Below are 17304 nucleotides of genomic sequence, written 5' to 3'. Positions count from 1 at the left end.
AGCAAACAGGAAGTCATTGAAGGAAGTTTTACACAATTGTCGTACTTTATGAAGATTACTCTTATATACAAAAAGCTGGAGAGTAGCCAGGCCAGAGGCAGATAAGGGTTTAAGATCTTGACCAGAAATGTTTGAGATTCAGAGACAGCAGAACCTGGACATTTGATAAGGGATGAGAAAGATGAAGGATTTTAGGATAAATCTCAAATTTGGTAGCTGATGGTAACTTTAACCTAGGTAGGAAATTAAAAAAGGAGGGCAAGTTTAGAGGAAAAAAAAAGGAAAAAAAGCAGGGCAAGTTTAGAGGAAAATGATTCTAGTCTGGACATACTAGGTGTTCTGGTTTGGATTTGGGTTTTGGATTTGTGTCCCCACCTAAATCTAACATCAAAGTGTAATCCCAATATTGGAGGAGGAACCTGGTGGGATGTGATTAGATCACGGGGGCAGATTTCCCCCTTGATGTTCTTGTGTAAGTGAGATCTCACAAGATCTGGTTGGTTAAAAGTATGTGGCACTGTCCCCTTCACTCTCTTCCTCCTCCAGCTGTGTAAGACATGTCTGCTTCTCCTTCATTCTCCCACCATGATTGAAGTTTCCTGAGGCGTCCCCAGCCATGCTTCCTGTACAGCCCACAGAACCTTGAGCCAATTAAATCTACTGTCTTCAGAAATTCCCCAGTCTCAGGTAGTTTTTTATAGCAGTGCGAGAGCAGACTAATACCAAAAACTGGTACTGAGAGTGGGGCACTGTTATAAAGATACCTGAAAATGTGTAAGCAGTGATGGAACTTGGCAATAGGCAGAGACTGGCACAGCTTGGAGGGTTCACAAGACAGGAAGATGAGGGAAAGTTTGGAATTTCCTAGAGACTTGTTTATTGTTGTGACCAAAATGCTTACAGTGACACACACAGTGAAGTCCAGCCTGAGAAGGTCTCAGATGGAGATGAGGAACTTACTGGGAACTGAGGCAAAGGTCACTCTTGCTATGCTTTAGCAGAGAGACTGGCAGAATTGTGCCCCTGCTCTAGTGACACATGGAACTTTGAACTTGAGAGAGGTGATTTACAGTACAGACTGGGAGAAACTTCTAAGCAGCAAAATGTTCAAGACTTCACCTGGCTGCTTCTAGCAGCCTAGGCTTGTATTTGTGAGCAAAAAGATGATGTGAGACTGGAACTTAATATTTAAAAGAGAAGAAGAGCATAAAAAGTTTGGAAAATTTGCAGCCTAGCCATGTGGTAGGAAAGAAAACCCCATTTTTCTGGGGAGAAATTCAAGCTGGCTGCAGAAATTCGCATAAGTAAAGAGTTGCTGAATGTTCATAACCAACACAATGGCAAACATGCCTCGAAGGCATTTCAGAAGCCTCTGCGGTAGCCCCTCTCATCACAGGCCTGGATGCCTAAGAGGGAAGAATGGTTTTGCAGCCAGGCCCAGGGCCCTGCTGCCCTGCACAGTCTTGGGACAATGCTCCTTGTGTCCCAGCCATTCCAGCTCCAGCCACCGCTAAAAGGACCCCAGATACAACTGAGGCCACTGCTCCAGAGAGGGTGCAAGCTGTAAGCCTTGGCAGCTTCCACATGGTATTAAGCCTGTGGGTGCACAGAGGGCAAGAGTTGACGCTTGGGAGCTTCTGGCTAGATTTCAGAGGATGTATAGAAATCCCTGGATGTTCAGGCAGAAGGCTGCTGCCTCATGGAGAACCTCTACTAGGACAGTGTGGAGGGGAAATGTGAGGTTGGAGCTCCCAAACAGAGTTCCCTGGGACATTGTCAAGTGGAGCTGTGAGACCCCAGAATGGCAAATCCACTGACAGCTTGCACTATGCACCTGGAAAAGCTGTAGGCACTCTATGCCAGCCTGTGAAAGCAGCCAAGAGGGCTGTACCCTGCAGAGATACAGGATGGAGATGCTCAAGGCCTTAGGATCACCTCTTGTATCAGTGTGGTCTGAATGTGATACATGGAGTCAAAGGAGATTATTCCGGGGCTTTAAGATTTCCCCTGCTGGGTTTCGGACTTGCATGGGGCCTGTAGCCCCTTTGTTTTGGCCAAATTCTCCCTCTTGGGATGGGTGTATTTACTCAGTATCTGTAACTCTGTTGTATCTTTGAAGTAACTAACTTGTGTTTGATTTTGGAGGCTCATAGTTGGACAGGACTTATCTTGTCTCAGATGAGACTATGGACTGTGGACTTTTGAGTTAATGCTGAAATGCATTAAGACTTGGGGGACTGGTTGAGAAGGGATGACTATATTTTGCAATGTGAGAAGGACATCAGATTTGGGAGGAGCCAGGGGTAGAATAATATGGTTTGGATTTGTGTCCTCACTCAAATCTCATGTTGGATTGTAATTCCCAAATTTGGAGGAGCGATATGGTTCAGCTGTGTCGCCATCCAAATCTCACCTTGAATTGTAGTTCCCATAATCTCCACATGTTGTGGGAGGGACCCAGCAGAGGGTAACTGAATCATAGCAGCGGTTACCTCCATCCTGTTCTCATGATGGTGAGTTCTCATGAGATCTAATTGTTTTATAAGGTGCTTTCCCCCCTCTTCACTCTGCACCTCTCCTTGCTGCTGCCATGTGAAGAAGGACGTGTTTGCTTTCCCTTCCCATGATTCTGTTTCCTGGGACCTCTCCAGCCCTGCAAAGCTGTAAGTCAATTAAATTTCTTTCCTTTATAAATTGCCCTGTCTTGGATATACAGCAGTGTGAGAACAGACTAATACAACAGGCCTGGTGGGAGATGACTGGATCATGGGGGCATATATCCCCCTTGCTGTTTTCATGTCAGTAAGTGAGTTCTCATGAGATCTGGTTGTTTAAAAGTGTGCAGCACCTACCCCTTCACTCTCTTTCTCCATCCAAGTAAGATGTCTGCTTCCCCTTCCCCTTCCATCATGATTGGAGGTTTCCTGAGGTTTCCCCAGTCATGCTTCCTGTACGGCCTGTGGGACTGTGAGCTCATTAAGCCTCTTTTCTTTTAAAATTACCCAGTCTCAGGTAGTTCTTTATAGCAATGCAAGAATGGACTAATACACTAGATTTCAGCAGTACATGGGGCATTCTGCAGGCGACACTAAGTAGGCAACTGGAATTACGGGTCTATAGCATGGGAGAGGGTCTTGGTAAGAGCTGTAACTACTAAACTATGATCTATTAAAGAAAGTAATTCAAGTAGTGAGAAGGTCCAGGGAGAACATACAAAGAAGGGAATCTGGCCTCAGAACAAACTCTGGAAGTGGTAACTTGAGCTAGTGGCCAAGAAATCAGTGACAAAAACCAAGGAGAAACAGAGAAGGATCATAAATGTGTTTTCAAGAAAGACAAAATGAAAGAAAAGTCAGTTGTGCCTAACTCTAATCACAGTTAAGCAAGTCAGGACTATAAGTATTCTCTGAATTTTAAGTAAGATCCAGCATTTATTACGTTGGTAATGCTGGTAAGAGCAACGTTGAGTCAAACAGTGAGGGCAGAAGTCAGACTGAAAAGGGTTGAAAATAAATTGGAGGTAGTGGGTAAGTAGTACGAATGTACTGTAAACCTATCCAAATGACTTAGCTGTGAGGAAAAAGAGCTCTAATGCTAAAAGACAAAGAGTTGAAGAGGAAGACACACCCATGTGTGTGATTATTATTTTTAAAATAGGAGAAATTTAAGCATTTAAGTGAAAGACAGGAACCAGAGTAGAGAATGGGATTTGATGGAGTTAGGAGTCAGGAGGGTGATCAGAATCAGAGCCTAAATGGAAGCTCAGCTTTGAGAAGAGGAGAGCTCTGTCATCCTCTGTGGTGTGAGAATAAAGTAAGTTTGCAGACATGAGGGAATAAATTTCTGTCTCATGACTGTTTTCTCTGTGATGTAAAAGGAAGCTTTCTGTGAAGTTTTGTTGATGATCATAAAATTTTTAAGTGTGCAAAATTTCATATAACCATGCTAGATTGTATATATTGCATAGACAATTTTAATCCTTTACTTTGCAATACTTTGTAGTTGCTATTGCAAACTGAATTTTCAAAGAATCTTTTAAATTCCTGGTTTTATAGAAAATGAAACTAAACATCACTAGTCCATTGTTCAATCCTACTACAGCAAATATGAGAACAATGACATGTGTGACATTCTGTAAGTTTAGATGAAGAAACAGATCAATGTAGATGACAAGTTTAATGGCAACTCTAAACTAAATGAAATCTAAAAAGCAAAATTATTCTTCACAAAGTTTTTTTTAAAGGAGAACAGAGTCATAGACTACACTGGGGATATGGAATATGAAGTAGTTGAGTATAATTGAAATTTTTACAACCCAGTAAAAAGGAAATGGTACCTAGTAATTGAATAAATTATTGCTATTTGTTAGTAAAATTATACACAGTAATTATTACATTCACCAAAAACCTACTGTATGTTTTCTATATAACAGTTAAGAACGTTTTGTCTGCATATAAAATATGTTATATAACTTTTTATTTTAATTAATATTGTTATTTTAGTAAAAATTAACATTAATAGTCAAACTTTGCCTTTGTTTTCTAAGCTGCATATCTTCCATCACTCCTTGTATGTGGTCCACATTTTCTTTATTTTCAATGGTTACATCCTTTCCATAGGCCCAGGATGCCTGATTGGAGATCTGATCCAGGAGACCTTGACCTTTTTCACGCAAACCTTGCAATCCCACATCTAAAACAAAAGTTGCTAGATTTAATCTCTTACACAACTAAGGTGCTTTCCCTCCCTCAAACAAATCGTCTCATCAGATATTGTACCTGGATCCCAAGTATAGGAGGTTTGCACAGTAAACCATCTTGGGATGCAATCCCAAGACTCCATCCTATGAACATTTCAAGCAATAAAACCCTTTAAATGTGACTCGAACTGGAGCTCTCTCTCATGCCAAATTCTCTCCTTAAAAGGAATTTTGAAAACATGGGTTTCCATAGACAATAATTACTTTTAAAAAATGAAGGCAGAAGTATGAAAATTTCTATTTCTAATAGAAAACAATTTTCTATTTTTTCTTCCTGCTTTTATGCTGTCCAACTTATAGGAGAACAAGGCAAATATGTTGTTTAAAAAAGCGCATAAGCCTTGCAAAATTTTAAGACACTTCAGCAATGTATTATCAATGTCAAAGGATGTTGAACATTGTGACTAAAGGTACAGTCTAGCTTCTATACCATAGGAAGCAAAAATTAGGGTATATTTACAATTCTCCAAATTATATGTGTAAAGGAATTTTTTTTTTTTAAACAAAGACTGTGGCTCAAGAAAACTTCTAATATTTTAAAATAAAATTCATTTGTTATATTAAATACTAAATATTATTATGCATATCATCTGTTAAAATAACAAAGACTGGCTGGGCGCGGTAGCTCACGCCTGTAATCCCAGCACTTTGGGAGGCTGAGGTGGGCAGATCACCTGAGGTCAGGAGCTTGAGACCAGCCTGGCCAACATGGCAAAACCCCATCTCTACTAAAACTACCAATATAAAAATTAGCCGGGCGTGGTGGCAGGTGCCTGTAATCCTAGCTACTTAGGAAGCTGAGCAGGAGAATCGCTTGAACCTGGGAGGCGGAGCGTGCAGTGAGCCAAGACGGCACCACTGCACTCCAGCCTGGGCAACAGAGCAAGACTCCATCTAAAAAAAATAAAAATAAAAATAAAATAAAATAAAATAAAGGCTGTAAGCAAGTAAAATGTCCAGTACAAGCGTGATTTTTCAAACCAATTCCTTAAGGCAGTTTTCAATAATTAATTTGATTTAGTCATGTGCAACCACATTTTACTAGTTCTCTGCCTTAAGTTCCTGTTTCCTCTCTTCCACTGCCATTTCCCCTTTTGTCCCCCTTGATACGACTCCCCACCTTCCCATTTTCACATCCTGACCTTTTAGGAAAGCTCACTGTGCTTCCTGCTGTAGAAAATTTTAAAGGCCTTGATGTCAAACGATAGAACTAGCTTAATGTAACTGGACCCCTTAATGTAAATGAACCCCACTCCTTTGAGAGTGGGTAATCTGGCAATATTCCCAGTTTGGTGAGACAAGAACCAAAAAACCAAACCAACCATTTTTTCACAGGGTTAGGATAAAGCAACAACAAAAATCATTGCATAAAACACAATTTGGGGCATACAGGGTTTACCACAGAACACTTCGAAACAGCTAATTACAGTTTATGCATGCACTACAAATAATTGTTCATAGTATATGCAAGACACAGCACCTGTAGATATAGCTGGGTAAACAGGCAAGGGTAAAGGCCCAGTGAAGGGAGGAGTGACTAACTATGAAAAATAAAATTTTCAGCATAAATTATAACCCCTCAAGGGAATAACACCTTTTTATACTATTTTTCTCTGTTTCCTGAAAATAATAATAATTAGTTCAGTGTAAGTTGACTTAATTGTCTAACCATGGTAATGATATTCAAAAAAAAAAAAAACCTTATGTTTCAGCATTTTTAAAATCTGCTTACCAACACTTTTCAGCTTCTCTTCAAGCAGTTTTAAAGTTTGCTGAATCGATGCTCCATCAGCTGGTGCTACATCTACGCACAACATCCCTAATAAGCCATCCAACTGCTGAGACAACTAAAGCAGAGGGACACCAAAGAGATAACCCTGATGTAATCAGCATCTAAAGTGTTTAATGATTAACGAGGTTTATATCTAACGAGGTTATCACAATTACACTTGAAAAGACTACACTATTACAAGACAAGGACAAATCATTAGAATACGCGTTATCTGGAAGATAGAACACACAGATGCATGCACCAGGAAGACAAAGAAGTACAACCAGGTCAGCAGACTTCCATTTCCATCTAGGTTATAAAGCATAAACACTGAGAAAGAGTCAAAATAAAATATTCTACTAGATTGGAACACTCTAGTTAGACAATAAAAGGTTGAATTGCATGCAGAATGACTTAAAAAAAATACTTGTTTTTAAAAAATCAAAGAATTTTATCTCATTACCCCCACCAGTAAATCATTTTAATTGGTTCAGAAAAATAATTTAGGAGGCATGCAAACCTGAAAAAAATTATGCATAGGTAAGTGTTCAGATAATTTGAAGAAAAGAAAAGAATCAGAGTAGACACTTACATCTTGGGCAACACCATGAAATTCAAGAGCTGCTTGTAAGAGATTTTGCCTAAATTCCAGCTGACTGGCCTGTCGATAACAAACATCACTAAGTTGTTGCTGCAGTGACTTTAGTTCCACAAGATCTTCCTCATCGCCAGCATTCAAGAGTGCTGCAATTTGCTGATTAAGTTCCACATATACTGCAAACCATTCCTATAATCAAGATGTTACAAAGTAAATTAAGGCTCAAATTAGTTCCTGGTAGAGATTACCTTTTACAAGTTCTCCAGATAAACTAAGTTATACATGATTTTTTTTTTTTAAGGCAAAATTATTAAAATTGAGGGTGGGAAGTTGTTAATCCTCAAATCCTAACTGTGATCCCTGGAACTCAATCCTTGGCCTCTAAAAGTTCCCTTCTCTTCCTTGCTCTAAGTGAAACCTGTCTGCCCTCAGTTACCCCTGCAGCCTTCTCAACTGATTACTGTTTCCCTGTCTGACATACTGCAAGCCTGAAGGTGGGTTTGATGGCTGCCTCGTTCCTCACTACTTGCAGACCATTTCTTTTCCCTCTTCTTTCAAAAAATCATATCCCCTTTGAAGTGCATGCTGTTAGATTACATCCTGTCAGCTTTCTCTGTTGCACCCCCTCATCCACAGAAAGGTTTAGCAAAGGTCACTGCCTTCCTCTCAGTACAAGCCTTCTTAGTGACTTCTACCACATAGGCACCCACCACCATCATGAACCTCCAGTTCCTTGACTCCCTCCCTCACCTCCAACTAACTTGTCCTCACCTCAACTGAGCTACCTCTTCCACTGGCCATAAAAATTTGTCATCATATACTGCTATGCAGCTCCGGAAATCTCAATTTCATGAAACCCATTTTCTGACCACCATTGACTCTCCCACTCACCTCTGTTTGTAGGCTCACACCTGCAACCCTATGGAATCCACCTATCTATTGACCTCTCTACTGTCCAGCACATGAGAACCTCTGTCCTCACTTCCATCCTTGATCAAAGGCTATAACCACCTCCCAGCATATAACCCATGCCCATGCCTGGCTTTCTGTTCTTCCATCAGAATCACCTGTTGAAACCTGAGATCTGTTTTCTCTGCCTAATGTGTGCCTGTACCACAGAAGCTGAACATGGGTGGATTAAAAACAACTAGGTGGATAGCGCGCTCTCTCTCTCTTTTTCCCCCTCACATCAGAAGGGTAATGTGCTGATGTTGTTACAAGGCTTAGAGGGAGACACATCTCAGATGAGTGTGAGTACCCAACATCACACTTATAAACTACAAAGGAACGACAGATCTCTTTTTAAAGTTATGACTAAATAATCTCAAATGAGTCTTTGGCAATCCATTTATGTTTCTCTAGTAAATTCACTTTCTCATTCTCATGATCATTTATGTTTTTTTCACTATCAATCTCCAATCCCCTTTTCACCTCTTCATTCTCAGCCAAAGATCTTAATTCACAGGGAAGTAATCGGAAAACTCTTTCACCTTCCCACCAACAAATCCCCAACCCTCCATTCTACAGCCCTATGCTCTGCCCTCAGTGCTGTAATAGTGAGCAGCCTATCTCTTCTTCTAAGGCCAACCACTCCACTTGTGCATTACAGACTGTCTCTGTTGCCTACACAAAGCTTTGCTCTCACAGTTATTTCTCTCTCTTCCATCATTTCTTCTGTCTAAACTGGATTATTTCCACCAGCACATAAAAAAGCTATAATATATTAAACAATAAAAGACGCATTTAAGATTTGTGCATTTTACTATGCTGAAATTAAACCTGTTAAAAAAAAAACTTTTCTTAAAGGAGTTCTCTGTATTCACTCTTTTCTCATTTTTCATTCTTTTTTAATCCATTCCAATCAGGATTTTGTTCTTCCTACCCTTCTGAAACCAATTGTCAAATTCACCAAAAAACTCCATCTTGCCACAAATCCAATGGTCAATTCTCAGTCTTTATTTTATTGAGCCTCTCAGCAAACAGCTGCTTTGGCACAAGTAAGCACTTCCTCCTCCTTTAAATGGCCTTTTCTCTTGTTTTCTGAGACACAACACCTCCTTTTACCCTTCTTTGCTGGCTCTCCTCCCTCTTTCTGTACTTAAAGTTTAGGTTGACCCAAGGCTCAGTTTTCCAGAGACTCTCTTTTCTTCTCACTGGGTTTGGATGACTTCACCTAGTCCCATGCCTTTAAATAGATCTATAGGCTAAGAATTACCAAATTAATATAGGCTTTAAATATATTTATAGGCTAAGAACTACCAAGTTAATATAGGCTCTAAATATATCTATAGGCTAAGAATTATCAAATTAATCATCAACCTTGACCCCTCCCATGAACCCCAGATACTGATATCCAACTGCCCACTAGCCACCTTCATTTGGATGACTAACAGGAATCTAAAATCTAACCTGCTGCCAAAGACACTTATTCACTATCCTCCCAACCTGTTCCTCTCGCAGTCCTCCCTGCCTTAGCAGTTGCTAAGGCCAAAAGCCTGATTCTTTCATCAGCAAGTCTTGCTGGTTCAACCTCATCAACTTCTATCAATTCTCATTACTTCTACTGCCTCCATCTATCAGCCTCCTGCCTTCCATTTTTACTGCTAGTCTCTGTTCCCTATTTTCCACACGATAGCCAGTGATTTGCTTAAAACATAAATTAATTATCTGTCCAAAAGTTTCAAATAACTTCACATAACATTTAAAATAAATTTCAAGTTTCTTTTCATGGGCTAAAAAGATATTACATGTTTTGGCACCTGACTTCCTCTAAAACTTTATTTTCTGTGACTCTCCTTTGCTCCCTATACTCCAGCCACACCAACATTCTTGCTGCTCCTCAGTCATGTTCCTGTGCTGGGGTGTTTCTACTGCTGTGTCCTCTATCTGAATTGCCCTGTTTGTATTACTTCTTGACATCATTTCAAGGTTTCTGATTAAATGTCATCTCCTCAGGCCTTTCCTAAAATCTACACTCATATTGCTCTCCACTCCTCAACTTGAATGTAAATTCCATATAGTAAGACAGTACTATATCACAAAAGCCTAGAACAACACATGACACATAGTATGTGCTCAATTAACATGCACTGATTGAATGTGTAAAACATATTAATCACTGTAGATTTACTGACATTACATTAAGTAGGCAACAGAGGGTAATCTTGTCACTCAAGGAACTTGTGGCAGTGTCTGGAAACATTTTGGGTTATCGCAACTGAGGAGCGAGGATGCTACTGCATCTAGTAAGCAGAGGCCAGTGATGCTGCAAAATGCCCTACAATGTGCAGGGCAGCCCTTACGACAGAGATTTATCTGGCCCAAAGTGTCAAGAGTGTGCTAAGGATGAGAAATCCTCCTGTATCCAATGGTGATGATAATATCCGTCTTACCTTGTTTATCGGTTATTGTTTGGATTTAACTCAATAATATGTATAGAATATTTTTAAACTACATAGTTTATAATGGTTAATAGAGACTATTTAAAAGTAGAAAACATTACCTGAGAAAATTATCACTGTCATGCTCTAAAATATAAAAGGATTTCAATACCTTATTCATAGTACTTCCAGATCATTAAATGCTCTAGAGAAATAGGCTTAACTCTTTGAAGAAGTAATAGCAACGATTCTGAGAAAAGTAGTAAAGGATTAGAGTCCCAGAATAGCACTTTCCAGAGCTACCAGCATTAGACCACTTGGGGTGTTTATTTAAAAATGCCTAAGCTTCACCCCTGACTTACTAAATCAGTATCTGGGAGTTAGGCCCTGGAATATATATTTTAGCAAGCATCTCTGATGACTCTTAAGCCCATTAAGGTTTAGAACCACCACTGTGAAGCTAATTATTTCCTGGTTTGAATTTGTAAAATATAGGCTCTAGCAACCTGACCAGGCATGTATAAATACATTATGAGGACAAGTATGTCTCAAGAAATTAATACCTGAAATTAGAGACACTGATATTACTGATTGAGGTTGAAATAAAGAAGTAATTATTCTCTCTGGGACGTGGAGAGGAAAAAAATCTGGCGGATACATTTGCATATATTTAAAATTCATCCAAATGTTTCTTCCTAAAAAACGGGAATGTACGGCCGGGCACAGTGGCTCATGCCTGTAATCCCAGCACTTTGGGAGGTCAAGGTGGGCAGATTACGAGGTCAGGAGATGTAGACCATCCTGGCCAACAGGGTGAAGCCCCGTCACTACTAAAAATACAAAAATTAGCTGAGTGTGGTGGTGCATGTCTGTAATCCCAGCTACTCAGGAGGCTGAGACAGGAGAATCACTTGCACCTGGGAGGCAGAGGGTGCAGTGAGCTGAGATAGCACCACTGTACTATAGGCTGGTGACAGAGCTAGACTCCGTCTCAAAAACAAAAAGCAAACAAACAAACAAAACAACAACAAGAAAACACACCAAAAAAAAAACAAAAAAAAAAAAAACAGTGGACTGTAGATTCCCTAGAACCTTAGGTGTCTTTTGTTCACTTACAGCCATTCTCTGGTCTGTCTCTTATGTATATTTAACTGTGTAGAAAATGATTATTTTATAGCAAAATAAAAAGATGACACCAATATTTGGGATTTGGATTGAGATGGTAAGTAAGAAAAGAGCTTGAAGGATCACATTTAGGACACAAGCAGTCAGGATTGACACTGCAATCATATTGGGCAGTGATGCATACATGGTGAAATGATGGGTACTTTATACCATGAAATGGGAATCCATACGTAGGCGGAAGGAAACCCTGCCCACTCGGGTTAAAAAGGTGATTATACTCAGACTATACATTAGGAGAAATGAATCTTGATTCGCCAGCTAGACCTGTTCTGCTGTTTACTATTATGCATAATACACTAGAGAAAGTGGTTTCTTTGTAGTCCAGAAGTCAGCGCTATGACATGGTGTGACAGTGACAAAACTCTCAAGCAGTTTCAGATATTTATGCTCCTCCATGTTCCTATCACACACGCTTTTCCTACCACACACGCTATTCCTACCACACACTTCCTTTAACCCAAAACATAAAATTAGATTATTGAACTAAACTACTTTTAAATTTATTGCCAGTTACTATAACCATTTTCATGTACCTTATTTTTGTGTGTGTGTGTTGTATTAAAAAACCAAGTTAACTTCTAATTACCAACCCTTGAACTACATGTTGGCAGAAATTTCATTTTTCTATGTATTAAAACTCAACATCCTAACAAATTTGAGGTTTTTAGCTTTATTTCTGCATTGTGCTTTTTTATGGACTCTAAAATTTAATATATGACATTGAGCTGGTAATGCAAAATTGTATGTTAAAAGTTTTCTCAAATTCTACCGTTAATAGCTGTCAATGCAGAAATTAGTCATTATAATTTCACAAGACTTGAACAATTCCAATACTGCTTTAATCTGTTAACTCTTAGTTACAGAGAGAAAAGAAAGTTTTTAATAAAATATTAGAATATCTTAAACATCATAAGCTAAAATATTCATCCAGCATCAACCAACCTATTCTCAAGGTGACAATGCAGTGCCACCTATTGGCTAAAACAGTACAACCTGCTTTTCAAAATACTTCAAAAGTGGGAAGAATAGTATAATGAACTCCTTCCCATCCAGCTTCAATAATGATCAATTCATGGCTAATTCTGTTTCATATACACTCCCATCCATTCAATCTGTCCCTACCTCCCAATTCTGAAACAAATCCCAAATATCACACGTGATTTAAGGAAATAAAATCTCTGATAGCCATCAATGTTTCTTTTCTTTAGGTTATGTCTATAAGTGCAGATGTCAATGTATACGTACAGTTCTAAGTATTAAAAGTACAAGAATGAAAAAATACTGTAGCTTATGCATATCTGTGAAATTTAGTAGCTTTCTCTAAGAGACAGCCAGAGAAAGGATCCCCCCTGGGTATCAAGAGATCTGTGTTTTAACCATAGTTCAACTATTCATTGAGCAAAAAATGTAGCTTCCCAGTTTGTTCATCTATAAAATAAGATGAGGACATCAGAATAATCTATAAGGTATTCTTCAATTCAAAGTTTTATATATTGGTTCCATATTATAAGTAAGCTTAAGCACATGGCAAGGACCACCCTTAAGAGATGTTTCTTTAAGCTGATTTTGAAAACCTTATAAATATATTAAAAACACAAAACCAACATCTGAACATAGCAATTTCTATGTATATCATCTGCAACTTCATCCATACTATATGCAATATAAAATTTGCTTTTGAATTGTTTTTGTAAACTTAAGAGTACGGTACAGTATGTATACAATCCAATTTATAATTATTTCTCTTGGCATTTAAAACAATAACAAAATATAGATAAATCCTGTCTTTAGGATCCTCATGTGTCATGTGCCCTTCCTAAAAAGAACTTTTGGAATACTTTCATAACTAAATCTCCTTAGGTGAAGTCTAGAATGTTCTGGAGTAAATACAGTTTTTAGGAACTAAAGAGAGGAACAAAATTGTAGACTCTAACTATAGTAACATGTTCTAGAACAGTCTATCAGGTTCAAATAAATCACAATCCACATTAAAAAAAATCAAAACACTAAGTTATTTTAAAAGTACCAAGAGAATTAAAAGATTATATCCTCAGAAACAGGGTTTGTAATATGATTATTTTAGTATAAAAGCAAGAACCATTATGTTGGAACCTGTGAAACGCATAAAATAAATCGATTTGCAATTATCAGATTTCATTTTCAAGTTTTTTACAAGTACTAATTAGAAAAATTCCAAGGAATATACGTATAGTGCCTTTAGACAGTTCCAAATCTTGTAATATCTCTTATTATTCCTTAAGGTAGATTACAACTATTTTAGGGTATAGTATGTAGATTTTCTGCCAATACCAGTAATTGTTATACCTGATTTACAGAATATTATAAATAAAGCAATATGAGGAAACTAAGCAAAATGGAATATATTTAGAAGAAAAATAAGTATCAGATACCGTTAAATTCTAGTAAAGATGAGATTTACTCATTCAAATTTATTCCCAAGCAAATCATATTACTTATTCTTTAACCTTGTTTAGTTAAAAATGGGTATTTCCTAATACTATCCAACATAATCAGAGGAAAGAAGAAACGCTGCAAAAATTAATGTTCAGATGGTACTTAATGCTCACCTGGGTCCAGAGTTTAACATTTTAACCAACTTTTTTAAGACAAGGGAATGAATCGATTCAAATTTTATTTTTCCAATTTTGTATTTAATCTATTTTAAATTACCAAAGTAATATGACCTTGGGGAGAAGGAGGTGAGCTACCCAGTCCACAAACTGCACCATCTCTTTCTCAGTCATGAAGAATTAACTATAACAGAGCAGGAGCTTAATGAACACCAGCTTCTTTCACATAACAAGTTGTTAAATTTTAAATTATCTTGAACAATTATCTATAATCTGCTTAAGAATCTACTTATTTCCCAATTTTATACCTGTGATTTGTCTGATTACTCCTTTCACAAATACAAAAGGGACCCCTAAATGCTCAGAGAATGGAAAAATATTCTGCACCCTCTGGACTTACTCTCCATCAGTTGTGTTTAATGCAGCAATTCTGCTATCACTCTCAGGCATTTAATCGTACTATATACTCCCAATAAAGTGGGGGTGGGGGGACTTGAAAACAGAAGTTTCTGTCACAGAGACTACAGATGAAAGCTCTGTTTTTGTACTATCACTCTTTTTTCTGTCACTGTAGCTTTAAAATTTCATGCAAATTGTGCTTCTATAAAAATATAATTAAACTGTATTAGAGACAAAACCAAAAACAACCTTCTAATTAACATGTACTAAGTAATCAAAATGTACTTTATGACCTCTAGGCACTTAACAAACTGTACTTCATGCCCTATACCAAAGTTTGCAGCAACTTATCACTCAGTACCACATATGCTACTAATTATCCACGTTCATAATAGCATTGTAACTTGCAGAGGAAAAAGCCTCTCACACTGTGCTGGCTCTCAATCTCTTCATGTTTCTGCTGTAGGGCCTGGGAGGCCCTAATGGAATCTCCAATGCCCCACTGGGCTCTTAGTTGTTCTGATCCAGGCCCTTCTAGCCAGTTCACAACCTATAAACAAAAGTAGAAATACAATTTTTAAAGAATCAAAAACTTTTCAAACTTTCCTTCTAATTTATTTTTCCCCTCCCAAAGTTCCCCAACTATTTTTAATGTACATTCTTTACATTCTATCCCATAGGCAGATTAAATGTTTCTTCTGGAACTACCCAGCTATAATGTGACAACATTTTCAAAACCTAAATGTAGAAGAATGTACACTGCAGCATCACAAGCTTATAGCTTATCATCTTCCAGGCTAAAAGAAATCTGGAATGCTACTATAAAAGAGGATTAAAAATTAACTTATGATGATAAGAGAATCAGAGAATCATAAGATTTAGAGTTGGAAAAAACATCAGAAATGATATCGGTCAAAGTTCTTAACTAACATTTAAGAAAACTGAGTTTCAAAGAGATTAAGAGACTTGCCCAAGGTAATATAATCCATTATTGAAAAACTGGACTAACAGCCATAGGTTCTAACTCACAGTCTAATGTTCTTTCCAAGCATTGAAAAAACTGACTGAATTAACTACTATAAACTTAGTATACTACTTTCTCACTTCAAAAACAAAATTAAAAACTAATTAGAATTATACTAATGTAATAAATACCCTCTTGGAGTCTTCTTAGGATCAACCAACATTCAGACCCACAAAAGGCCCCACTAGTACCAGTCTGCTAGTAAGGATATAGGGTGGGTACTATAGTTTGACAGGATTGTGACAGCATCGGGAGTTCTTCTTCAGCTGAGTGCCTCAAGCAGGTATAAGCAGATGAGATCAGTATGGGGCAGATATGGGAGACACTCTGGCATCAAAACGTGATACCCCACAGGACTAGGCCCATTATGAGTCACTAATCTCAAGGATTCCCCTGGCCCCAGTTATGCCTTTCATCATATATTCATCATATATTCATAATTCTCCCAGTCCAGATCTGGAATAATATTTACTATAAGCAATATTGTTTAGTAACATAGTTGACATTCCAATTTTTAATCAGGTCTTCAGGGGAATACAGCTAGAGAGTTAAGCAAAGATCAAGTTCTCATGCAGAAGGAGAGGATTGTGTTGACACTCTACCCACAATCATATATACTCTGAAACTACAAACACATTGTGGAATAAATTTAGTGGAAAAAATAGTATTACCAAGCTTTACCTTTTGCCAAATTAGAAAAAGGAATTTAAGAATAGATGTATGGTTATATCCTAAATCTAAACTTAGGATAGCTCCCCAAGAAGTGAATAGGGGTATCTCTACAGCATAATATTATAGACCCGGTGGGTAGGCTTAACATAGAACTTCATAAAAGAGCAGTGTAGATGTACATTTCTGCTGTTAACAGGTTAAAAAAATATATTTCTAAATCTAACAGTTCATGTATCCTTTTTATAATTATATAAAAGTACCACATCATTAAGAAAAATCACATATGCATTCAGCCCTGTCTGAATATCCACAGATTTTCATGCTTGAATTCAACCAGTCACAGATTGAATATATTTGGGGAAAAAAATCAAGCACAAAAAAACAATAATACAACAATTTAAAGATACAAATAATAAGCCAGTACAGTATAATGGCTATTTTCACAGCATCTGCATTGTAGTAGACATCATAAGTAATCTAGAGATGATTTAATGTATATAAGAGGGTATCCATAGGTTATATGCAAATATTATGCCATTTTATATGAGACTTGAACATCTTTGATCTTGGTATCCACAGTCTGCAGGGTGTCCTGGAACCAACCTACCACAAATACCAAGGGACAACCATATTATATTTCCTTCCATTAATTTTTCACCTGCATAAGGGTTTTCATATACTACTCCAGATTTAAGTGTTATAGCCAATTCTCATAGAAAACAAGTAGTTTTCATCCTGTTTTTCACTCAGCATTAAACTCTACACTTTAATGAGTTTCCACTTGGCTACTGTTGTTATAACGTAATTTTCAATGACTTTGCAAATCCTTTTTTCAGAAGGCCAATCCTGTTGCCTGCCTGCCTCCATCTCTCCCATGTGTCCAACCAACCAACCAATCAACCCACTCTTATTAAGAGCTAAGTAA

General features: G+C 37.8%; 1 protein-coding gene and 1 non-coding gene across 4 annotated transcripts in view; both read right to left on the bottom strand.

Annotated features, from left to right (window-relative positions):
- Positions 1-17304, bottom strand: part of SESTD1 (SEC14 and spectrin domain containing 1) — a 153027-nt gene that overhangs the window by 10356 nt on the left and 125367 nt on the right. For all 3 annotated transcript variants that reach the window (XM_033230990.1, XM_033230991.1, XM_033230992.1), the window contains 4 exons: positions 15111-15233; positions 7123-7317; positions 6492-6606; positions 4533-4692 (listed from right to left, as the gene is read on the bottom strand). In XM_033230990.1, the coding sequence (XP_033086881.1) occupies positions 4533-4692; positions 6492-6606; positions 7123-7317; positions 15111-15233 (593 nt within the window). The remainder of the gene's footprint in view (positions 1-4532; positions 4693-6491; positions 6607-7122; positions 7318-15110; positions 15234-17304) is intronic.
- On the bottom strand, positions 8316-8417 carry LOC117095552. Its single transcript, XR_004442078.1, has one exon. It is a non-coding gene; the product is annotated as a small nucleolar RNA U13 (small nucleolar RNA).

Source organism: Trachypithecus francoisi, unplaced genomic scaffold (assembly GCF_009764315.1).
Source record: "Trachypithecus francoisi isolate TF-2019V2 unplaced genomic scaffold, Tfra_2.0 Lachesis_group13, whole genome shotgun sequence".
Classification (NCBI taxonomy): Eukaryota; Metazoa; Chordata; class Mammalia; order Primates; family Cercopithecidae; genus Trachypithecus; species Trachypithecus francoisi.
This window is presented reverse-complemented; position numbering and strand designations above follow the sequence as displayed.